Source organism: Cololabis saira, chromosome 9 (assembly GCF_033807715.1).
Source record: "Cololabis saira isolate AMF1-May2022 chromosome 9, fColSai1.1, whole genome shotgun sequence".
NCBI classification, from domain to species: Eukaryota; Metazoa; Chordata; class Actinopteri; order Beloniformes; family Belonidae; genus Cololabis; species Cololabis saira.
In genome coordinates this window covers 30,440,243-30,465,892 of record NC_084595.1, presented here as the reverse complement: position 1 = coordinate 30,465,892, position 25,650 = coordinate 30,440,243, and the positions used below count along the sequence as shown (strand labels likewise).

Here is a 25,650-nt window from a genome sequence, read left to right as displayed (position 1 = left end):
TGGATTATACACTTCTGCAGTTGGATGGCCTTAAAGATGGATATATGACAGTTTAATACCATTTTAACCTCTGAATAGCCAGGAAAAGCATAATATGGTTAATAAAGGGACCTTAAACATACAAATGATGGGCAAATGTATTAAACTAGGATTAATTTGGTTAAATCACTCAGTTGTTTATTTTTTTTATTTTATGTTTTTAAACAAACTGTCAACTCGCTGGGTAAGTGAAATGTCATATCAGTCAAACCACATTCCCTGATTTCAATCATTCATTGTGTCATCACATCACAGCCTGGCTGGGGTAAAATCCTCTCAGGATTAAGCCTCAGAAATTAGAACTAAAAGGTTTCGTTTTCATTGAAATGGCGTCACTGTCTCCGGGTTTAGGGTGAAACAATGATGGAGAGGGCAAAAACAAGACTAGATTATTTTTAAAGGCAATCCGAAATGCAGGGGCGAAAATCCTGTTTCATAGTTGGGGGGGACAATAAACAGTAAAATTTTAGAGAATAAATCCAGGGGGGGACAAGGAATAAAAGTTTTAGCCTTCCTTTAATACAGCATTTTGACATTTTCATCTCTATCTTGCAAACAGGCAGAAGACCTTTCTTAGAGTAATACAAAACAATGGTATTAGGTGGAAGGTGGCAATAATACAGCACATCTGACATAATACACTGCAAAAACCCAAAATCTTAACAAGAATATCTGTCTTATTTCTAGTTAAAATGTCTCATTTTTAGTTAAAAAAAATCTCATTACACTTAAAACAAGACTCATCACTGGAAAAAAACAACAATTTTCACCTGTTTTAAGTAGGTTTTCACTTAAAAATCTGCTAGTGGAACAAGATTGTTTTGCTTATAAGATAAATCTTGTCGCACTGGCAGATTTTTCTACTTATTTCAAGTGAAAATTTACTTGAAACAGGTGAAAATTGTCAAATAACAAGTTATTTTTCTGGTGATGACTCTTGTTTTAAGTGTAATGAGATTTTACTGTTTATTATTATTTTCGATTTCGGTTTCGGCCACAAATTTTCATTTTGGTGCATCACTACTAAATACTACTGCATTGTTCCAAAATTATTAATTCTGTCTCAAATTATTCTAGGGAGGGGGCAGCTTTACTAATCCCCCCTGTCCCCCCCGGGATTTTCGCCCCTGCCGAAATGTATTTTGTGAATGTAGCTGCTGGGGGGGGGCTGTTTGCCAGTGGGAGGATGTTGACATTACACTGATGATTACGGCTGATTTATGGTTCCGCGTTACACCAACGCAGACCCTACGGCGTAGGCTCTGCGTCGATTTAACGCGGAACCATAAATCAGGCTTTATTTCCTCCACCTTTGGGGGAGGATCCGTCCACGTAATGCAGCGCAAGCGCTCGTATTTGCTTTTCCTCCTTCCTCCTTGAGCCGGGGTGCATCAGCAGCGGGGATGAGGACATGTCTGAGTCCACATAGAGGAGCGCAGCGCCGCCGCTAGTTGGACGCGTCCTTGCGCTTTATCGCACAGGTGGAGCGTATTAACCATTCCCCCCGACACTGTCGCTGAGCGCAGGCTGAGGATGAACAGCATACGGCAGGTGCCCACCCGGGTGAAGAGCCGGCGGACCGAGGCCAGCCTCGGAGCGGAGAGGGATCATTTTGAGAAGCAGCAGGTAAATGTGAAAGACGGCTTTGCCAAAAAATGCTACCTAATGGTTTTCTACCTTTTTTAGAGCTACAATTTTACTGTGTTTTACTCCCTAGCCCACTTCCTTTTCCCCCCAAATGGTCCTTGTCGCTTGCCAGGCCGTCATTGTAAAAAGGAATGTGTTCTTAATGACCTGCGTGGCTAAATAAATGCGAATGACTGAATTAATATCAAATAAAGCGATATAATTGGTTTTTTTTCTCTTTATCGTATAATGTTCACAAAGTGTAATGCAATTCATGTCATGGGTAGTGTATTTTGAAGGCTCAAATACTCGACATCCCATATTATCAATTTTACATTGTGATAGAAATGATGGACGTGCCAATCAAACTTTGAAAATCCACTGTGCGCATGCGCAGAACCACAAAGTATCATTTCTCGGCAGGTAGCAAGGATCGGCAGAACACCGGCGCATTTCTGGAGCGGGATGGAAACGGAAACGCAAACGCCTTATTTTAGGCGTCCCGCGGCTTTGTCGCATTATAGGCCATGTTTGCAAATACCGAATTAAGTTGGGAAATCTGGTGTTTTTATTTTTTTTAAACATTTTTTTATTAACATTTCTTCATTACAACATGTTTGTGCATCAAGTAATACAAATTTGTGCAAAAAATACCTGCTCTATAATTTAAGAAAAAGCAAAAACAAAAGAAAACAAATATAAATCAACAAAACAGGAAATAAATAAACAAATAAATTGCATGTACATATGAGAACACAGGCCAGCATAGGCTTCCAAGAAAATAAGAAAGAAGGAAAAAGACAAATAATAAAATAATTCTGAACGTGATAAGGAAACACATCTAATATACATGCAGACAGGATAACAATGTGGTGTTTTTAATGGGGGAAAGAAACCTTCTTGCACATAATTATTAAAGATTATTATTTTTTTAAGAAGCCCTCCTCGTGTACATGTGTTATTTTACAGTGGGACCCGTGAATGAGTGCAGACCTTTGGTTATTTGTCTTTAGTAGCCTAATGTCAAAGGTAAAAACATTCCGAGATGTGTTTCCTTTACAAGCTGAACTGAGCGTATTTGTTCTTGGGGACTGAAAGTCAGCCAAGTCTCTCCTCAGGGCCGTGTCGTCACGTCCCTCATTCCTCCCTCACTGAACTCTGTCCAGTCCTTCCTGTTTGTCCACCTTTCCCCCATCACAGACATTTCTGTTTTTCATGCCTCATTCTCGGAAGTGGCATTTTTAAATTACTGAAGGGTGGGTTTTCTCTTCCTCGCAAAATACTTCATGAATACTCTTGAACGAGTGTGGTGGAGGAGGGAGGGGGGCTTGTCTTGTTTATACTTCAGGTGGTTTGTGGTGGTTACCTCACAGCCAAGAAAACCATTGTCTACAAGGTCCACTGTGTAATCTAAAGCATATTTGGTTATTTTTTTCATTATTATCATCTTTTTTTTTTTTTTTTAAGAGGCAAGTTTTATTTTAAGTGAGAGTAAAGCAAAATCCCCCCAGTTTGACTGAGAAACTTGAGATAAGAAGCATGTTGAGTAACAAAGCAAACTGTCGAGCAGCTGCCGGGGAGTCCAGCAATTCCAGCATTTTATTATCTGAAAGAGCCCGAGCCCCTTGCTTTGTAGAGCAGATGTTTCCGCTCATGTTTTATTTGCCTTTTGAAGCACGTGTGGAAAGGTGGAGCTGAGGTGTTTGAACCTCAGCTCCACTGTCCTCTTTGACACTTCCCAGCCAACAGTGGGGCCCATCTAAGACATACCGGTAAATGGGCTGCAAAATATGTCCCCATACATATAGGATTATTGGGACTGCTGGTTCCATGTTGGTCCCATGGGAACTACCTACTGGGTTTTGCATATGTGGTTGACCAAAGTGGACTAGAATAAGATGGTGGATTTTGGGCCCATGCCCATTCATCAGCCGTGTACTTGAGCACAACCAGTGTGAACAATTCCCATGGGCCCAACATAGTTAATGCCATAATGCCACATTTTTTTGGACAATTTATTTCTCAAAATGGGCCCACGTACTGTTTTCTGGGTTAATTGTCAAAAACCAGCAGGAATAAAATGTGTTGGGCTATTCATGGAGTGTGATTGTGCAGCAGTCCCTCCTGTTTCCAGAGTCAATCAATTTAATAAGAGTACAGCTTTTATTTTAAAAGTACAATATGATTTTGACCTACTTTTGCAGCTACTTAATCACTGTTAACTGATCAAACACACAAGTCAGACTGTTAGCTGAAACCTGGTACACAGGTGGATAAAGTACATTTACTGGCAATTACCATGACTGATATTATTGATTTGTTGTTGCTAACTCGGGCAAGCTGATAGCGTTGTTTGCATTTTTACAATGGCAACTTCCTCTGTCTCAAGTTGTTTTAGACCAAGTTTGGACACTACCTTTTGTTGAGGAGGATTCAAATGGGACTTAAATATGCAGTGAAAGGATGCCAAAAAATAGATATTGTGGACAATAAGATTAAATTGGAGGCGACGGTTTGCAGATCAGTGTAAGCAGGAGAAGCCTCATATTACTGTTGTAACAATCGCAGATGGTAACATCCAGGGTGAACACTGTTCGTGCACTGCAGGGTAAGAATAAACTAACACTTGCATTCCCTGTAGGTACAAGTGTGAGCGTGTCTGTGTGGCCTTGTGATGGATTGGTGACCTGTCCAGGGTGTACACCCCTGCTTTTCACCTGTACTGAGTTGGGATAGACTCCAGCAGACCCCTATGACACTGTATAAGATTAAATGGGTATAGAAAATGGATGGATTGATGAAGAGTTTAATTTGGAAAGGCCTAACTTCAGAGCTACTGCACTACACAACTTCAGATCAAGTGCTACTAGTAGGCTTGAAGTTATAGAAAAACATAACTTGATTTCTATTATTGACTGTCTAGCACTAGATCTGAAAGTTAAAGCTCTCTGCTGGTTGGTAACTGCATTATCTGAGGTAAACTCACAACACTAGGGGTAATTAACTTGTATGTGACGTTAGTGCTAGCTCTAACAAAGGCTGTGTTGCAACGATGGTGATGGTGCAGCTGATACTCAACAGCCATTAGCTCATCTGCAAATGAAGCACAGATCTCACCGATACGTTAATTGTCTTATAGGAATTAGTTTGATAATTCGTTTTTTTCCCTCCCTATTAACTTCAGGATGAGAACAGCTAAATGAAACAGAAATGACCATCCTTCCTTTTTTTCCACTGTCTACACGTCATTCTCTCACTGTGGTTTAGTGTCATCAAGATGTATTTTGAGGTGTTACATCTGATATTAAACTGCAAATTCCAAAAATCATCAGTTGACAAAAGCGCAATGGAATTACTCGTAAATTACGGCATTGTATTGTGTACATTTTGGTTAAATAGAAAATGGGGGCAAAGTGGGTTTAGAGAATGTGTTTTGATGTTTGCAGCATTGTCAAAATATCAGTTTCAATTTAGAAGGGACACTTGAAGGGACATTTTATTATTTTTACAAAGTTTTTTCTTGCTCTTGTGGTTTCCTGTTAAAATATTGGCATACACCACCCAAAGTATTTCATTATTGTCATTGCAATGAGTACAGCGAAAATCAGGTGCAGGCCTTTCAGTGCTGACATAAATAAATGTTATATAAATGTTATAAAAACATCCCATCCAGGTTGTCTCTTGTGACAGCTGCATATCACTTTAAGGTACTGTCAGACATCAATAACCATGAAACTAGCTCACAGAGTTACAGTGGACATCATGGGAGAGGCGACTAAGAGACTCAGGATAGCAATGAAGCTTAGAATATGAAGCTGAACATTTCATCAGTATTAAAGGAGAATAGTTTATGTACAGATGGAGCGGGGAACAGTTGCCATTTATAAGACTTCTTTCATTGGAGAAGTACCATAGTACTTCTTTATTTTGAGAAAAAAAATATGATTTAAGTTTTGAAATGATGAATTTCTCCAATGCTATCACAGTAGAAAGTTAAAAACAAGGAACGTTATCTTTTAGCCAGCTCCCTTTCATTCCCTTGACTTCATTTGCTTATTGTTGCAACATATTTAATAATAAGAACAGAAAGTGGCAACAAATAGGCCCTTTCTTTAAATAAATTGTGGCTCTTTGTGCTGTTCAACCGATTTTTGCATGATACATTTTGCATATTTAAGATGTGTAGAGATAAAAAGGTGCTCTTGATGGTCTGAGGCTGCAGAGTTGAGTTACTGCTGCTCAGCTGAAAGCGTTTACTTGGCAACATGCAAATTAAGTCAGTGTACATGGATGAATCTCGCCTCATGACTCGACTAGTAATCTAATTACTCACAACAGAATGTGGCAAGTCCAACATTTGCAACGGCATTCTTTAGATTGTAACCTGTTAAATTAAAGAGGATGTATTGTGTGGGAGGTGGGGGCTGTGCTGAGTAGCTCTCATGTCACAGCTCTAGTTCTGCTGATTCATCCACCGAGTGAAACTCCTCAACATCTCATTACTCTGTCCTGCTTTCTCTCCTTTTTATGTCGACCTCAGTAGCGAGGTGAAATGTCTCCCAGTGTCATGTGTGTGTGTGTGTGTGTCCTGTAGTGTTTGCTTTCCCTCACTCCTGTTGCCTGAGTGAGAGTCCATGAGGGGTAGAGGCCGAGGGGGAGGGGAGTAACAGAGGGTAAACACAGCCACTGATTGAAAAAGGAGAATTAAAGGCTCTTTGGTTATTTTAACTCATTAAGAAGATGCACTGATTTTTCCTTTAAAAAAAAAAAAAAAAAGAAAATGTTTTTGGGAGATTTTGACTTCGCTGTCTGTGCTAGGGGATATGATTTTAAGGTATTACCCCTTACACTTGAAGCCAAGTGTGCCCTTGTGAAGAATTGGGAAGCTTTTTTTTTTTTCTTCACCAACTTCACCAAAAGCCTGTCAGAAATATTTCCAGCGGGACAAAGTACATTTCACACAGAATTCGCTTTGTATTGCCAATACTTTATTTGCAAAACACATTGTAATGATGCCCATAGCATCTTTGTATTCACTGACAACAGACTTGTTAAAATCACAAAGTCATAAGCAAAGTATAATCTTGGAGGCCATGATCATGAGATCATGTGCTCACCATCAGCCAATTTACCAGATCAGCAATGTGCTTCAGAAACTATTGGGTTGCTTAAGAACAGTTTGTTTTTTGTTGAATACTTAATTTAATATGCGGCACATTATTTAATTAGGTATAAAATTGAGTTATAACTTAGTAAGACATCATGAATTTAGTCTGAACTGGCATTCGGTGGATATTAAGTCATCCAATCTTTTTCTTTTTAAAGGTCATCCATATTCTCTGCCTTTGGCCTATATTTGGACTTTCTGCCCTTTTAGGACAACATATGCATATATTTTGTTATATTCCTCTGTGCATGTTCTTTTTTTTAGTGAAGTTGATTATACATACTAAGTGCTTCAGGGCCTTTTTATTGGGGCTGGGTTTAGCCTCAGTAAAAAAAGAAATAAGAAGCCAAGTGTCGGCTAATCTCAGGGACTACAACTCTGCCAAACATCAGAGGAACACCAAATGAAGTTTGTGGCCAAATACAGGGTCCTAACTGTTGGGGCGGCTGAGCAGATAGCAGGAGAACAGGGCATCATGTGTGGAGCCTTGTCAGGTTTATTGCCGGTATTGATGTAGGAGAGGTTTTGCTTCTGTAGTTTAGTCAGAAAAGGGATGCACAAGGAGCTGGTCTTAAGAATAGAAAATAGTCTCATGGATATTCAACACTTTGTTACTTTTCTCCCTCAGTGATCCACCTTCTCTCTTTGGGGCACCACCCAGCCGGGCTGTTCCTCTCTTTAACCTGATCTGATATCCTTGAGCTGGGTTGAAGTCTGTGTGTGACCTTGTCAGTCAGATCCCCTGCAGCAGTCTGTTGAATTAAGCTGATAAGGATCTGCAATAAGTGCTCATGCCTCAGAGCATTATGTACAGCGAGCAGCAGCTGAGGTGTAGCTTTGATTTGATTCATGTTGCACTCTTCTTCAAGCCAAACTAGTGGACACAATGCTGAAAAACAGAGATATGATGGTAAGGAAGGGGAAGCCTCATATTAAAGCATCTTTCAGTATGTGATGTGTCCATTCTGCGGCCTGAGTGTTCTGTTACAGTAAAACTAGCTGGCAGCAGACCTTATGGTCGGCATCGGATTAGTCCCGTCTGTCCCTCCCTCTCACTTCTCCTCTCTGCTGCTACAGAGGGGGATTTACAGTCACTGGAACCAGAGGAAGCACTAAGTTGTTCAGCATCGCACGGTCCACAGCATCAGCATGTCTGTAGCTCTTGAACTGAGCTACTTTGTTAGCAGGAAATTTGATATTCATCTGACTTGCCTCTAACTGTGATGGAAGGAAATGATATCTGTGTGTGTTGGTGGTTATGTGTGGAGGTCGACATAAGGCCTGAGTAGGAGAGTGGCTCGGTACAGTAGTTTGTGAATTTAACAATCAATTAAACCACATCTTGAACGATCCAAGCATTGTGCTCTTGCAGAAGGTTTTTTCAATATGAAAAATGTATGATTTGATATGTAACATTGCATTTTTGGAGATCTTGTCGTCCGAATAACATATTTCTGCTTGCTATTAAAAGATTGCACGTTTGATTCCTGGGACCTCTCTTGTGGTTTTGAATATAGATGAAATATAAGGGTGTGTCCAGGGGGTACTCCACCCTTAAACCAACTAGAAGCTGAGGTTGACCATATTATGACAGTGCTCTGTAACTAGTGTCACCCTCCACCTTTCCTGTTACATCTGATGTCATCCTCCTCTCGGTCCTATCTTACTGCTTTATGACTGAGGGTGACTGAAAGCACCGAGAGAGTCTCCCTGCAGCGTAGCTGCTCAACAGCCATCTGTTGAGGCCTCCATGCCAGGCTCTTTATGCCAGAGCACGCCCCTCAATCCAACCCAATTCTCTACCCCAACTGTCGGCCTTCCTCTCCCAACAAACCCCTCATTGTCACACAGGCGTCCACACTAGGCTCCTGCACTTGCCCTGTGTAAACGAGGAGCTCGTAGTTGGTTTGCGTCAGAGGGAGCTAGGAGGAATGTATTAACCAGTGCGTCCCACTCTCAGTTTTCAGCCACAGTAGACTCTCTGTGCTTTCCTATGTGACTGTGGATGTTTGATGGGTGTGTGTACATGGATGGCATTGGAGACTCCCAGGTTTTTTAACTCCATTAAAGAGGTTTTTATGTGTTATGGTATATTAAGGTGTTTTGATTGTGTCTAAACAAAGATGTGATATTGAAGTATGAGTCTAAGGGTACCAAGACACGTTTTTATCAAGTGGGATCATTTGGAGGGTGATAAAATAGGTTAAAATGGAACATTTTGCCCCAGTAACTCCTGCGCTTCATGTTGGATTATAATGTTACACAATACAAACATGGTGAAGCTTGATTACGTTCAGTGTACAATCATAAACTACATATTCAGGGCCACTGTATAGAGTAGAGTAGAGACATTTTTATTGTAATGATTACTTTATCTGAGTTTTTCCAGTAAATTGCAACAGTTATGACAAAAAGCGTCTCCATGACACAAATGACTAGAGCCAGATTTAGCAACGGGTGGCGTCACAGTAGTTCACATAATAATTGTGCCGTCTAGCTTTGATCATTATGTAAGCGTTATGTGTTCCACTGAATGAGAAAGTGATTTATATCTGTCTTCTAAACCCAAAAGCAAGATCATGGCTATCAGTATTGTACTGGTATCATTCCATATTACTTTATAAATTCTTCTGTTTTTCAAGCATGTTATTGGATGTGGAGTTCATACTTTGATTTTTAACAACTTTCTGCATATCAAGTCTGCTATGTAGATCTTTCTGCAGCCTTGGTTTGCTTGTTTTGTTCATTTCCTCTTGGCAAAGACCCAACAGCACTGTGGTTTTTCACCTCCTTTTCTTTTTCCATGCCATATATGCTTTAATCTGCATAACTTTTTTTTCTTCTTTTTAAAAAAAAAACATGACATGAAATCCAGGCAAGCTTTATTTTATGACTTAATGCAAGTAACTGTGTAAAAATACCTTTGGTACTATGCACAACTTTTCTTACTACTTCTGTACACAAAACTATCCAAATGAAAAGATGACTGGACAGGTCCAGAAACAAGACAGCAGTCCTATTATCTCTGCACAGTGATTATGCAGAGTAACTGAAGCAGGAGAACCACAGTTTTGAAGGACTAAGATCTAATGGCACTGCCACAGTGGATGACTGAAAGCACTGTAATCTAACCTGACCATATAAAATGCACTTGATCTTCTAACTGTGGGCTGTTGCACCTAAGATTGATTAAAACCCAGAGCCCGCAGCAAAGTCTGTTTCCATCCCTGCTGTTTCTTCAGCTACGCCTGTTTTACCTGTTTGATGGGTGCAGAGCAGTTCAAGTTGTGTCCTGCAGTGATGCTCAGTCATTCTGATTCATGATCAGCAGGTTGATTAGATATGTTTGTCTGCTCTGACGCATCGGATGCTAAATATAACTCTAAATACCACATATGTTGAGATTGTTATCTTGTAAAAGTAAGACGTAAGGTTGATTGGGAGCATGAGACACTGGAATGTCGAGCTTCAAGATGATAGTTGTAATAGAGCAACAGGGATGAAGGCATAGGGATTGTTCATTTGTCATAGTGGTCACCTTGCTCTTGATGCAAGTTAAGTTGATTCACTTAGTTCATCTGTTTTTTCATGTTTTATATCATGCTCTGTGAAGAGATGAGTATTGTGCTTTTAATGTGACCATCACTACTTGCCATGTCATTGATGTTCGAAAGTAACATGTAGACATGCCAAATATACCAGACATACTGAGCTGGCTATGTAGAACTCCATGGGAACGTGCTGGGTTTTTAGATGTGTTGTAAGTCCAGAAAGTAGTAGTTGTAGGTTTGAAGGATAAACATATGATCTAACAGAAACTCTTCTTTTCTCAGCTCAGCAGCATCAGCAAAGCCATCAACAACACTGAGACACCTGTGAAGGAGAAGCATGCCCGCCGTATCCTTAATTATATCTTCGTTTTGTTCTTTTACTTTGCAGACCGAAAAACTAGACAAAATAGGGGGGGAGGGGGGGTGTTTACAGTGAATAAGATTAACAAAAAGCAAAGGCAGTTCCACTATTTCAAAGCCTCGGACCACGTAGAAGCGGGAAGCAGATGGAAGTGAGACCCGGTTTAACTTTGAAGTGTGATTGTGCTCACTGGGGTCATCTGTGAATAAATACTTGAAGATTAAGGTAATTATCTGGCGGCTATAAACCCCTCAAGAAACGGGGTCAGATGTTGTCAAGTTGTTTACATTCAGGGTGACGGCAGTTTTATTTTAAACATTTCAACATCATCGTGACACTCCACTTTAAAAAAAAAAAAATTATTAAAAAAAATCCTATTTTAACAGTTTGTGAGTGGAGTAATAGGAACAATTCATTTGTCAGTAATGCCGTCATTTTGTCCAGGTTCTGCGTAGAGAGAAACTGTAGAATAGAATGGATTCATAAATGAGAGTTAAAGGATAAATGTGGCTTATAAAGTTTAAAAATGCCTCAAGTGATCAACAATCTATTTACCATTTAGAACAGAAATTTTAGGTCTAACCTATAAAGAATTTCTTGATATTGCTTACTAGGAAAACAGTCCTGTGGTGGTTTCTGTTTCCTTAACAAGGGCAACAGGAATCATCCTGGGAACACACAGAGAAAAGGGAGCCTACACCTTCTGGTCCTACTCGCAGGGCTTCCCTTTGGCCGGCAACTCCATCCTTAGCTGGAAGTTCTGCCACGTAGTGCACAAAGTTCTGCGTGATGGGCACCGCAATGTAAGACACACTTCCTCTCTGCCCACCATTGTCCACAGTAAATCAACGGATCTCTCAAACCAAGCTGGATTTGGAGTGTATTATGGTTGTTTATCCAAGCTATTATCCTGGTCATCTAGGTTCTGCAGGACTGCATGAGACATCACAGTTCTCTAGTTGAAGTCGGGCAACTATGGGTGAGCCACAGAAATTTTTTTTTTTTTTTTTTTTTTTTTTTTTTTTTTCAAATTACATTTTTAAGCTCGTTCAATGATACATTTTTGGCTCCTGTATCTTCCAGGGCCATCTCCATGACAGATATGGACAGTTGGTGGGTCTGTACACCAAGCTGCTCTGCACAAAACTGGAGTTTCATGTGAAGGTAAATGTGTCTCTGGTCATTTTTCAAATATATGTAATGAAACAAAAGCTTAAGAGTTCAAATGCTGATTGGGAACTGGCACTAAATCTCAATGCAGCATGCAGAAATCCCACCAAACCTAGAGGTCAAAGATGAAGTTCTGGAGCGCGTTGCAGGAACAGACATCAATAATGTGTGAGTTTGTAAACTATTTAAAACTAATCTTTGATTTATGTTTCTGTCAATCCCACTTAACCAGTAAGCACGCCTAGCGTTGGTCATAAAACATCTAGACAAGCTGTGCTGCTCTTTTATTTCATGACATCATTATCTCTGAGTGGGGCCTCCTTTCTGTCTAACAAAGGGTATCACCTTCTCTCCTGCAGGTTCCAGCTCACAGTCGAGGTGTTTGATTACCTGGACGCAGAGCTGCGGCTAGCAGAGACAGGTGAAAAGACAACTCCTCCCACCTCTTCCCTGTCCTGCTTATTTTTAAAAGCAGGAGAAACCTGAGCCACAGGCCGAGCTGCTGCCTGCTGAGATTATTTATTTATGGACAAAAAGCTTAAGAGCCTTTCTAGAAAAGGTTATTGGGAGCAGGGTATGGCCTGCATGTTTTCACATAGACTGTAGTCATTTTTTTAATGCATTTTAAGTGACTTGGTCTGATTGTAATTCCCCTTTGCCTGTTTTTTTGTTTCTCTGCTGATGAGGAAGTTCCTGTGTTTAGAGCAAATTAAAGTGATTTCCTCAAGCATGGCAGTAATGGCGTGTTCCTCCCGTGGGTGCAGGGTGGACGCCCAGGATCACTTAACGCTAAACAAATTCCTCTTTACTGTGTCGTGACTGACATGTTGTCACATTAAGCACAGGGTTTGGGAATCACAAGCTCCAAAGCTCCTTAGTAGTGTTTACATGCCGCAGAAAATTTGATGTTATGGCTTCACTTGTCGGGTGACTTTCTCCAAGTGCACTTGGTTCAGCCCACAGTGTCGGTGGGTAACAGCAGCAACACAAGGACCATAAATCAAATATCCAGTGAGGCCTCGGAATCCCTTAAAGACCAGTTTTTAAAATATGCTGTATATTCTCTGCAGACCTGTCCACCTTGAAAGTGTATATGTCGGTGACTTTCACATCATGGATACTCAAGTGTAGTCTGAACCCTCACTTCTGATTTCTCCTCCAGTGATCCGTCAGCTGAACACATCCATCGCAATCTCCACTCTCACATCCGGCCAGTGTCGTCTTTCTCCACTCATCCAGGTCATCCAGGACTGCAGCCACCTGTACCACTTCACTGTCAAGCTGCTTTTTAAGCTTCATGCCTGTAAGACTGAAAATAATTAATTCAGTATATTTCAAAAAATATTAAGGTTCTGTCATTTGAAAAACACTGTTACATTCTGTGTTTAGTTATTCAAATGTATCTAATAACTGCCTAAAAAAAAGACATATTTGTACCATATCACGGATTTTAGGTCTCCCTGCTGATACCTTACAAGGACACCGTGATCGTTTTCATGACCAGTTCCGCAGGTACGTTGTTGAGTGGAGAGCCTGTGCATTTTGTTTCTATAAAGCTGGTGTTTTATACTGAACTTGGTAACACACACAAATCATTATCAACATCGTGTAAACCTGAATACCCGCAGCTGCATTAACAAACACTGTTGCAATGAGGTAATTTGAGATATGATCAGCTGTTCACAGGAATTAAATATGTAAAAGCACTGTCAAAACTTTCCTCCTTTATAGTTTTACTTATGATTTGGTGCAGCACCTAGTCATTTTTTTTAAATCTTGGCATCAGAGCCAGCTGAACAAGAGACAACTCTTTAAAAGTGTTTCAATGCAGCATGTTTTTTAGCTTGATATGTTTTTTTTGTGATCAGTGTTTGTCCCCAGTGTTAACTGAATGCGTGGTTCTGGACTTTTTTCCTCACATTTGCATTTATATACCCTGTGGTTTGAGAGCCATCCTAATGAAAGAAAGGAAATCCAAATTATTATATAAAATGCAGTATGGTACATAGATTTGGGGTGACAATTACTGTTTTCTTATGTCCACAGCCTTAAGACCTTCTTTGATAAAGCCAGAGACATGATGTACTTCAAAAGGCTGATCCAGATTCCCAAGCTACCTGATGTAAGAGCACAGAGGCATGTGTGGTGGGGGAGGGAGGACTCCAGTGATGCTGAGTCATAGACTTCATCCTAAATCCAATACTGCTTCTGCTGGCTGCAAACTTGGGATCATTTTCTTATTATTTTAATTGAGAGCTATGTTTTTCTTGTAATTTGCCAAAACAATGTTGGTGTGCACACCCACACGCATTTTTTAGTTTTTATTTCACCTGACCAGCATGACAAGCTGTTACCTGCCATTGTTTATTTGATCTAATAATTGCTCGGGGGTCGTGTTCTGGGTCTCTGGAAAGCGCCTAGAGAAAACTTCTGTTTTAATAGATGCTATATTAATAAAATTGAATTGAATTAAACTTGGCACTACTAATAGTTTGTCCTTTTCCTCGGCAGTCCCCGCCTAATTTCCTGCATGCAGCTTCACTGGCCAAACATGTGAAGCCAGTGGTGGTCATACCCGATGACGATGAGGCAGAGCAACCAGATGATGATGACGAAGAGCCAGAGCCGCTCATCGAGGTCAGCGAGGTCTCAACATCCAGCATTCAGACGCAGCCGCAGGTATGGTACGCCAGTCGCGCATGCACAGGTATTTACAGTACAAGCGTTGCTTTCCAAAGTTTTTGTGATCATATTTGTTCTTTTTCCCCCTCAGCAATTTGATATATTTGACCAGGCATTTGGACCTCCAAATGGAGGCTTTGACGACAGGTAAACCTGGAGGGGTTTTATTCCAACTTTTCATGGTTAAACTGATCATTTTGTCTGTGTAAGCGCTCTGACACAGCTGGTCTCCTGTCTGGCAGGGACATCCAGATTGAAAGCCTGAAGTCGGAGCTTGAACTGCTGAGACTGGAGTTGGAGAAAGTCAAAGGAGAGGTGAGAACTTGATGCTTGAGTTTGAGATTATTTTGAGATTATTTTTTTGTGTAGGAGTGAAAGGTATGATGATCCGTGTGTAAAGGAATCTTAGTCATGTGTTGGGTGGATGCAAATGCTGCTCGCAACATGTAGAATGTGGCAAGTAGCCTCTGAATGAAAGGTGACGTGACTTCATGCACGCTACTCCAGCTGGTGCCTTTTTCTTCATTTTATTTTACTTTTTTTTTTGCCCACACCCTCTCTGATTGCCATCCTTTTTTTTTTTTTTAAATATCCGATAATTTACAAGGTTTTACAAGGAAAGATTGGCATGTTTCTCCCATACTCAAATCTATCTTCCTTTCTTGAAGGCTCAGCGCTACATCACACAGCTCAAGTCCCAGATCAACAGTTTGGAGTCAGAGCTGGAAGAGCAGCGTTTGCAGAAACAACGTACACTTGTGGAGAATGAGCAGCTGCGCATGGAGCTGGAGGCAACCCGTCGCCGGAACGCAGAGTACGAGAGCGTACAGTCCACTTTCATCGAGGCAGAAAGTAAGATGTGCAAATAAACTTGTGTTAATAAGCAGCTATTATCATAAACAAGATAATACCCTCAGCTGTCTTGTCTGTAAAGAAAGGGCACAAGGCACCGAGCAGCGGTACAACAAGCTGAAAGAGAAGCACACAGAGCTGGTGGCCAGCCATGCTGAGCTACTTCGTAAGGTACGGACAGACTCCAGACCACGCAGGAGATGATTGCTTTCAATTAGATTTCAACACCATGCTGCGTGTAGCATGACTAAATGTTGTTAATCTGTGAACAGAGTGCAGATACTGTCAAGATGCTGTCAGCAACTCAGCAGACCCAGGACGAAGTGGAGAGGACCAAGCAGCAGCTGTCCTTTGAGGTGGATCGGATAAAACAGGACGCTGATATGAAGGTTGGTGTTGATTTTAATTTAGAAACATTGATGGGCTATATATATATATATATATATATATATATATATATATGTATATATATATATATGTATGTATATGTTTAATGATGCATGTGGTGATGTAGATGGAAGAGCAGAAGTTTGAGATGGAAAGGATGAAAAGAGAGTTGGAGGAGAAGATGGCAGAAGTGACACGCATCAGGGCAACACTGCATAGCAGTGAGAAGGTAATTGTGCATCTGTAATATTTTTATAATTTACTATTCCGAGTTTCCTAAGATCTCTTCTGACGGGCATGAAGGTGTTATAGTTGGGAAACTTTTCTGTCTGACAGTCGAGGCCATCTGCCTCTCTTGGCGTCTCTCATTGCACTTTGTTTTTGCCAGACGTCCGAGGACATGAACGGCTCAATGAAAGCTCTGCAGGCGGAGAAGGAGCGTTTGATGCGTTCTGTGAGTGAGAAGGAGGCGGAGCTGTCGTCTCTGCGGCAATCCGCGCAGGTGCAGCAGTCATCACTTCAGCAGGAGCGAGAGAAGAGCAGCAGGGAGCTGGGAGAGCTGCAGGGAAAACTGAAGGAGAAGGTCAGTCAGGACAACGGAGGCCAGCTCAGCAGCACAGATGGCACGTCTGTGTGCACTCTGTTTGTCTTGTTAATAACACCGCTGCATCATGATTTTTATATTGAAAATATTGTGACAGCCACTGCAACAATACTGCAAGGGTTGACAGTCATCCTAAATGTAAAACTTGAAGTCCATAATTTGGATTAACATAGATCTTTACAGTGTGGAGTTAAACTAGTTACGCTGTGTATCCACAACAAACAAGAGTTTTAATACATTTCAAAGTGCAAGCATGCTCTATGATCTAATTCTGCTTTAATAAAAGCTTAGAAAAGCAGTCCATAAGCATCTCATGAAAACAGCTCAGCCTGAATAAAGACTCTACCAGCAGGGTCGATAGCTGGCGATGGCCTTCATCCAAATGTGCGCTCAACAAAAAAAACATCCATGCAACCTCAACCCTTTGAAAAAAAACGACTAAGAACAAAGAGTGTTAATCTTTGAATGACGGTAAAGCAGAATGTAGCTGTACATGAAAAATGAATTTACATTATGGACTTTTTTCTTCTTTTTTTTTTCCTCACAACAATAAACCAGGATAATTAAAGCCTTGATTGGTCCTATTTAGCCTTTGTCAGTTATCTTATCTAAAATAGAACTGTGCCATGGGGTCAAGTGCATACCCTAAAGCGAGCCACTTCAATATCTAATACCGGTAGCTATAATTGCATATATATTTTATGTATTTATTTGTCAATCTGACGAGGCAAATTTATTTGAATAGCACATTTCAGCCACAAAGCAATTTAAGGTGCTTTGAATAGTAAAAACATGAAAAGTAAGCAAGGAAAGAAAAAGGGGAAAAAAGAGTTACAGTGCAGTGGCATAAATAATTCAGTCAAAGGCAGCTGTATACAAATTAGTTGTTAACCTTGATTTAAAAGAACTGAGGGTTTCAGCGTTCCTGCGGTTTTCTGGAAGTTTGTTCCAGATCTGTGGAGCATAATAGCTCAATGCTCCATGTTTGGTTCTGATTCTGAGGACACGGAGCAGACCTGAACCAGTAGACCTGAGTGGTTTGGATGGTTGATATGGCAACAAGTATTTGATGTATGCTGGTCCCAAACCATTAAGTGATTCATAAACCAACAGAAGTAATTTAAAGTCTATTCTCTGAGACACAGGGAGCCAGTGTAAGGACATCAGAACTGGAATCATGTGGTCCACCTTCTTAGTTCTAGTGAGAACTCGAGCAACAGCATTCTGGATCAGTCGTAGCTGTCTGACTGACTTTTTAGGCAAACCTGTGCTGTGGTGAGCACGAAAATGTGACTGGAAGACGTCAAAGTGGTTGGTCAGAGTTAAGAAGATATTTAACTGTTGAAACACAGCTTTTTCAATAACCTTACTGAGATGGGTCTGTAATTTTGTCCAGATTGTTTTGGGTTATTTTTCAACAGTGGTTTGATGACTGCTGTCTTTAGAGTCTGGGGGACAAACCTGATGCCATGAGGGGTAAAACTTCCTTGGACAAAGCTGTGGGTAAAATATTGAGACAACAGGAGTTTAACTGATCCATAATATCCTTGAGGTTTTTGTAGTTGATTGGGTAAAATTGTTTCATTTTCTTCCATTTTAGTTTTGACTGGACACAGCACTGTTGCTGGACTTTATATTGATGCACTGACTGCTTTTCTAATCTTCTGGATTTTCTCAGTAAAGAACTTGATAAATTCATCAAAGTCATCATTGTTATTGGTGTTTTTGTTAATGATTTTAGAAAAGGAGGATTCCCTAGCATTCCTTAGTTGTAAATTATATCTGTGAAGTCTCTCTTTATAGACAACATATTGAACCTGGAGTCCAGTCTTTCACCACCTATGGACGGCTTTTCAATACTTTTTCACTTCTTACTAGAGGGCCATTTCTCCACGAATGTTCATTCATTCACTGAGTTAAAGGACACAATGGAGGTGGAAGAGTAGAATTTGTTAAAGGTTTCAGTTGAGTTGTCCTTAAAAAAAGTGTCTGTTAATGACTTGTACTTTCAAAGAAACAGAAAGTGGTCAGACAAGGCCAAATCAGACACAAGACCAGGTAAAACAGGTATGCAATTTAAATGCTGATGATCCATTTTTCTGAGGACAAATTAGGACCATTAATGACATTCATGGTTATAGGGTTTCTGTTTTCCCACATTTGCAGATATTTTCAAATGAAACATGACTAGTCATAATTGTTGTGTTTGATATCTCAAATTCCATCTTGCCTATTTGTAATTTCAGTTTAAAATGTGTGCTCTTTTTCCATATCTTTAAAACTACAAAAGTACAAAATGATCCAGTCGATTTTTATATTTTAATCTGTCTTTACATATTTTTCTAGTTTTTAAAGCAACTTCGTAACGTCAAGTTGAATTGTCACATATACTTTATATATGGCTTTTAGGGAGGGATTGAGTAAGAAGTTTATCAGAGAGATGGGGCAGTGAATATCTATAATGTTAATCCTGAATAGACATATTCAGCAATAAATGCAATGGCGATAATATAACGTATATTGTTTTGGAGGTATTGGTATGTATACATGCACTTATGGTAGTATTGTGGTCTATGTGGGAAAGCACTTAACCATGCATAGATATGTGTTCTATTATGAGTGTGAATTTGTGTGCATTTGAATGTAGACAAATCAGGAGGAGCGGATGAAGCAGAAGCTCCTGGACGAGCAGTTTGTTTTGCTACAAGGAACAATAACAGAAGTGGAGAGTATCATCAAAGATGCTGTTGCCAAGTTGGATGATCCTCTCCACATACGGTGTACCAGCTCTCCAGGTCAGACTCCTGCTGTTATTTTAAACGGCAATAAACACATTTAAAAAAAAAAAACATATTTAACTGAGTATTATAAAGATTAGCTAGTTGATCACTCACAGCTGTGTTTTTATTTTAATTCTTTGGTTTTCCTCCAAACACAGATTACCTCATAAGTCGGGCGGAGGCCACTCTGGGCTCCATCGACAAAATGAAAAAAGGTCATGCAGATTATCTTAGTAACATGACAGGTGAGTGTCTGAAGTTTCTGATTCGATTTAATGCAGCCAACATCACGACACTGACCACGTTTGCGTGCACACCAATATTCTAACTATCACTGTGCATGCAAAGATATTATTTGTTCTGAATGATAATCGGATTGTGAGTTGTATATTACATTTCTGTTTTCATTTACATATTACAGAGTATAGTCCAATTAATGATTGGTATCACATCACACATTGTCTGCAATGCTGAAATGTCTTCTTGTGGAGTCTAACCTGGAGGCAGGAGCTTGATGAAACTAATATCCAAACACTCCTCATAGCTTAATCCGAATTCCAAAAGTGATATTACTGGGATAAAGATGATGATGTATTGTCTATATTGCAGTATCTTATAGAGAAAGGGTCCACATATTGAACATATGCGGAACCCTGCTTTTCTCATGTAACTGCACCCACAGTTTGGTTGGTTTGTCAGGCTTCCTGAGATGACCCACTGTGCCTCTTTATGCTCTCTCGTAACCAGATGCTGGAGGACTGCTGAGGGCTTTGACCCAATTCTCCCACTTGGCTGCAGATACAATTATAAACGGCAGCGCTACTGCACACATGGCACCTACTGACCATGCAGACCGTAAGGAACATTCTCTTTTTAAATGCTGTTTGTTTTCTATTTATTTATAATTAATTCATCTTGGCTTCATCTTAAATGTTCATAATGTTCATAACAGAAGCAGCATTTTAAAGTTACAGTAGGTAGTTGATCCTGTTTGACCCCCTGCAGGACTGACGGAGAACTGCAGAGGTTGTGCTACTCAGAGTTTGCAGTATCTGAATGACCTGAGGTCCAAGGCTACCCTGCAGAAGGCAGATCCAGCCTCCATTCGTGCAATTATACAGAACATCCTCCAACTTGGCCAGGTGAGAGAAAACACTGAATTGCTACAGATCTTTTATCCAAAATCAGAAGTCCACAGGAGTGCCCCGACTCCAAATCACACAGTATATGTTGAAGCATTGTCCTTAAATAACAGCTTCTGATTGTTTGCTACTTGAGGCCATTTATAGCTGAAATTCCTTCTCTTAAAGCACAACACAATAGCATCCTATCATCATAGTTAGGAGATTTACTTTGAAGCATTACTTGTGTTGTTGCTGTTGACTGTAACTATCTATAAATCTGGTTCAAAGACCATCTCTGCAGCATAAGATTTACTTGGTCCCTTTAAAATATTCCTATGCTGTACATTTTACAAGTGTTTCATTTCTCTGTGTAAAAAATGTAACGCGAGAGTCATAAAATTGCCATCAAGAAATTATTGTTGATATTGGAGATGTAAAGAAACATACTTCTGTGAAATAACTGCAAACAAACAAGTATTTTAAGAACTCCAGATTTCATTCTGATCTAGTCCTTGTGCAGAAAAACAAAGAAAATCCTGAAACTCTAGAAACCACTGTCATTGCTGTAAAAAGACACTTAACTGTAATATCTCCATGGGCTGAATCCATCTTGTAATGTGCAGCAATATATTCTCCATTCCCTCTGTGGCTCCAACATGAAGTTGTGCTTTGCTACATTAAAATACCTCTTTTGGGACCAGAAATATAACAGGCTCTTCTAAATATTTGGGTCAAGAAATAAAAGACAGAGCAGCAGAACGGATTTGAAGCTTTGACATTGCAGTCATAATGTGTTAAATGACGTTTAACACATTGAAGGCAAAGAAGAGTTTGTTGCAATTATGAACCCAGCAGGTTCGGAGATTATTTCAACACAGATTACCTGGAGGCAAATCAGTCAAACCATTAGTCCTTGAACATATCCCAGTACACATTTTCTTTCACGCTGCTGAAAGAATGTGGCCATGTATGGGTCAGCTTTAAATGTGCTCTGAGGGGTTGGATCTCATGTTATGCGTGTGGTTGCAGCAGGTGTCCACTTGTGATTAAATCACAGATAACCAATGTTAATGCCAAGTGTGAACAGAGCAGATGTTGCTCTTCTGCATAATTTTATAGATAGATAGATAGACAGATAGATAGATTTTAAGATTTGGTTTGCAGGACAATTACTCGAAACTCTCATTACTGGGTGATGCACAACAATCCAAATGTTTTAAAACTTACAACAGTTAGATTTAACTGGGCTGCTTACATGCACTTGTGCTATTCAGGAGTTGCGTCCGAAAGGAATGGACATCCGTCAGGAAGAGCTGGGAGATCTGGTGGACAGGGAGATGTCAGCAACATCAGCAGCTATTGAGGAGGCAGTCCGCAGGATTGATGTGAGTAATCTTTATTAGTATTGCAATTTCTTGTTAATACATGTTATATCATGGTGTATTAATTTTAGATAACTGTATTAAATGGTTTGAATCTAGGAAATGATGAATCAGGCACGAAAAGACACTTCAGGAGTTAAACTGGAGGTCAATGAGAGGTTTGTTTAGTCTTTTTTTGTTATTATTGTTTGGATCAAAATCAGTTAAGCACCAATTAAAAACTGTTTAAATTGCAGGTAGAAATTGAAGTCCCGCCATTCAGTTGTTAATTTTATTAATAAACAAGTGCGTGGTTTTGTAAATTAAATCTGTGTTCTACGGTGTTTTTCAGAATCCTCAACAGCTGCACTGATCTGATGAAGGTACAGCACTAATGTTATAATCCCTTACAGACCCTCCTACATACTTTTGTCTTTAATTATAATCCCAGTGAACACATGTGGGATGACTTTGTCTTATTCTGTCCTTTTTATCATCCACTCTCCCTCAGGCCATCCGCATGCTGGTCATAGCGTCGACAGATCTGCAAAAGGAGATTGTTGAAGGTGGGAGGGTGAGTCACTCTGGTCTAACTTTGAACCCACTGCTTCATTCAAAAATATAAAAATAACACTACTGATGTTTCATCCTCAAGGGTGCAGCCTCTATTAAGGAGTTCTATGCTAGAAACTCTCGCTGGACTGAGGGACTCATATCTGCTGCCAAGGCTGTGGGATGGGGAGCCACCGAGATGGTGTAAGTCCCTTACGGCCATTACACCCCTGCAACAAAACATTTCACTAATAATGTTAAAATTTTACCTGGCACCTTAACTAACATCCATTATATAGGGTGCTAAAGATGAAGTGGCATTAAGTGTTTACTTGTTGTCTTGCAGGGAATCTGCTGATAAGGTGGTGCTCCACACAGGCAAATATGAGGAGCTGATCGTCTGCTCTCATGAGATTGCTGCAAGCACGGCACAGCTGGTCGCTGCCTCGAAGGTAGATGTCTCATTTGAAAGGAACAGTGAAGTGCTAGAAACCTTTAATATACCGTAACTTTTATTACTGTATGATACTGAAAACTGCACAATACAGTATGTACTGTGCTAAATAAAATAGTGGACATTTGAAATGTATGCAAAGAAAATGGGTGTATTACTGAAACATTTATTTTTAGTAAAGTAATCAAATAACTGGTAACAATGTACTAGTTTGTTTTATGAATTTAACTCTTGCAGCTCACTTTTCAAGCACATTAACAGTGTGATTGATTTTTGATGCTCTTGAAGCTGCTTTGCATTTTATCTGTAACATCTGGGCTCTCTCACAGCTTAATGATTCCTAATGTAATGTAAAAACTAGCATTAAAGATAGCCCTGTAGAGGGCCCTTGAGTTCTCAGTAAGTTGAGCAGGTGCCATTTACAGAGTATGGCCCTTGTGCAGGCAGCGCAGGTTCGAGTACCGGCCTGTCGCTCTTTGCTGTGTGTCTTTGTCCCTCTCTCTACCCGTTTCCTGTCCTACTTTCCCAACAAATGCCACAAAAATATTTAAAAAAAAAAGAAAAGAGCCTGAGTGCACTCGATTAATATCAGAATGCAATGTTTCAGAGGACGTAAACGTCTACAAATTAATGTTCTGATGTGCTTTGATATCAGCTAGATGAGTAATACCATTTTTTTTTTTTTAAACGATATGAACACTGTTGTAGGTTCATGAGGAGCCAACAGCAGATTGTTACCATGGTAACTGACACAAATGAAATTCCCTGTCAATCTGGAACAAAAAGCAAAAATGTTTTCACAACACAAAAGCAGAGGTTTTTACTGGAGCTGTCTTCTGTAATCCAATTGTTTCACCGGACCACTCTCTGTGCCCTCAGGTCAAGGCTGATCGCAACAGCAAGGGGCTGTCAGTTCTCCAGCAGGCTTCTCGCCGTGTCAACGAGATGGCTGCGAATGTGGTGGCCTCAACTAAAACGGGCCAGGACAACCTGGAGGAGAAAGGTGACTGTTTTGTTTGTATACAAAACAGTTGGACATTCTAAGCATCTGTCTAAAATGTAAATACACATATGTCTTGCATGTGCAGAAACCATGGACTTCTCGGGGATGTCCCTCATCAAGCTTAGAAAAGAAGAAATGGAGTCGCAAGTAAGTGGATTGATTAGGAGGCAATGGCATTAAAGAGTGATGGCAAAAGATTGTGTGTGCACCTTATTTAAACAGTTTTTATTCTATGAAAATCCTCAAGCATGACTTTAAAATAATATATTGTAATAAAGTTTTAATTAAACAAAGAAATCTAAATGCATTAGGCAAAATTTGTAAATGTACTTTTACCACTTGTTTGTTTTCTTCATCAGGTGAAAGTGCTAGAATTGGAAAGCCAGTTGGAGAATGAGCGTCTGCGTTTGGGTGAGCTGAGGAAGAAACACTACAACCTGGCTGGAGTTCCTGCCGATCAGATCCCTGAGGGGAACGGGGAAACCTCCTCGCTGGCACATCCTGTCACTATGTCACCGAAACCAGCCAAGCCTGCACTCCTGAAGAAACCCGCATTGGCACAAAAACCCAAAACTTTGGTATGGTTCACAAAGAAAAATGGTGAAAATCAGGAAATGTGTAACATTGATTAATGTTATTTTTTTCTTCACATTGCAGTTTCGGTAAATGCCAGAGCAGAAGACAGTGTGGCCTGCTGGATTGAAAAGGAAGCTAATTTGCCTTTTTGTGAACATTTTTTTTAAGTTGCATGCTGACAATCCACTGTCATCCTGCTTCTTACTTTCAGAAAGAAGGGTCAGTACTGCATCTCCTTATGCCATCTTCCTTTTTTTTTTTTCTTGCCAAAATGGACCAAGAGCCTGTTTTTTTGTTTTGTTTTTTTATCCTTGATGCCTGTAGGGATTTGCTGTCTTTTTTTTAAGAGAGCTTTTTTAAAAGAACAAGTAAATAAATAAAATAATCACACATTCAATTTTTTTTCTTTTAAATATCTGGCATCAAGAACGAAAATTGTAAATGATTTTCTTTTAGGCTTTTTGATATTTTCTTTTATTGTAATTTTTTTTTAATGATTAATACTAATCCAATTTTTTTTTTTCAAGAAAAAAAGGAAAGATTAATATTTGATTACAAATTGACAGCATTTCTTGTAGGTCAACTGATTTGATCATATATATGACACATTTTTCCGCACTGTTTTGTATGTTTATTACAGGGCACATCTTTTTTCCCCATTATGTACACTGCTGTATTGCTATTTATGTTGTGGTGGGTGGTGAAGTGAGCTGGGGAATCAGTTTGTGTTGCTGCAAAGAATCTGACATACCTCCAGCATCGCCTTCATGTGCAAAATATTTTATTTTTTTTCATTTTCAACATTACAATATTGTCTTAGAGGCCTTGAAATGTAATGTACAAATGCATTAAATACCTGTAAAGGTATTGTCTGTATAGGAAAGTACAACTCACTCTACACTTAATTCTTGATGGTCCCTTTATGAGAGAAGAACTGAGATATTTTCAAGTATATTGACTTAATGCTTACGCACACATGTTGGATGACATCCTTAATTATTAAATGCTTCTTTTAGGCCAAATATAAGGATTAAGGGTTAGTTAATATACAATATCAAGGTGTTCTAGTCCTCTTTGCCTCTGGGAGCCTTTCTTATAGGATATGTAATGCATTTTTTTATGTTCCGTCACTTTCTTCTGTATGAAATGTCTTTATACACTCAGATCTATTAATATATTTTAGTAAAAATACTGGTGGTGTATCCTTGTAAGAAGTGTAAATGTCAAATAAACAATAAATGTTTAATTTAATGTGGCAGTGTGTTGCTTATTGAGATTCTCCTTGTGTTTGCCAAAGGAGTTCATACATTTTGGCTTGAACAGACAGCTCATTTAAATTAAAAGGTTTAACCTGATTTTTA

The 25,650-nt window shown here is 39.7% G+C and overlaps 1 protein-coding gene across 2 annotated transcripts; it reads left to right on the top strand.

The window, feature by feature from the left end:
* The first annotated feature begins 1,418 nt into the window (after positions 1-1,418).
* Positions 1,419-25,517, top strand: hip1rb (huntingtin interacting protein 1 related b). 2 transcript variants are annotated; one of them, XM_061729211.1, is made up of 32 exons: positions 1,419-1,665; positions 10,666-10,729; positions 11,405-11,547; positions 11,667-11,723; positions 11,828-11,908; positions 12,006-12,082; positions 12,274-12,335; positions 13,077-13,217; positions 13,369-13,426; positions 13,961-14,036; positions 14,426-14,593; positions 14,688-14,743; positions 14,839-14,911; positions 15,265-15,448; positions 15,531-15,619; positions 15,721-15,837; positions 15,963-16,064; positions 16,224-16,418; positions 19,087-19,234; positions 19,378-19,464; positions 19,967-20,074; positions 20,225-20,361; positions 21,618-21,728; positions 21,825-21,883; positions 22,057-22,087; positions 22,216-22,278; positions 22,360-22,460; positions 22,603-22,708; positions 23,590-23,713; positions 23,799-23,860; positions 24,073-24,291; positions 24,371-25,517. In XM_061729211.1, exons 1-32 carry the CDS (start codon positions 1,573-1,575, stop codon positions 24,377-24,379), a joined length of 3,201 nt encoding a protein of 1,066 aa, XP_061585195.1. In that variant the 5' UTR covers positions 1,419-1,572; the 3' UTR covers positions 24,380-25,517. The 2 variants fall into 2 exon arrangements, with proteins under 2 accessions (XP_061585195.1, XP_061585196.1); XM_061729212.1 differs by having other exon boundaries at positions 1,563-1,665; positions 10,671-10,729.
* The last annotated feature ends 133 nt before the right edge of the window (positions 25,518-25,650 follow it).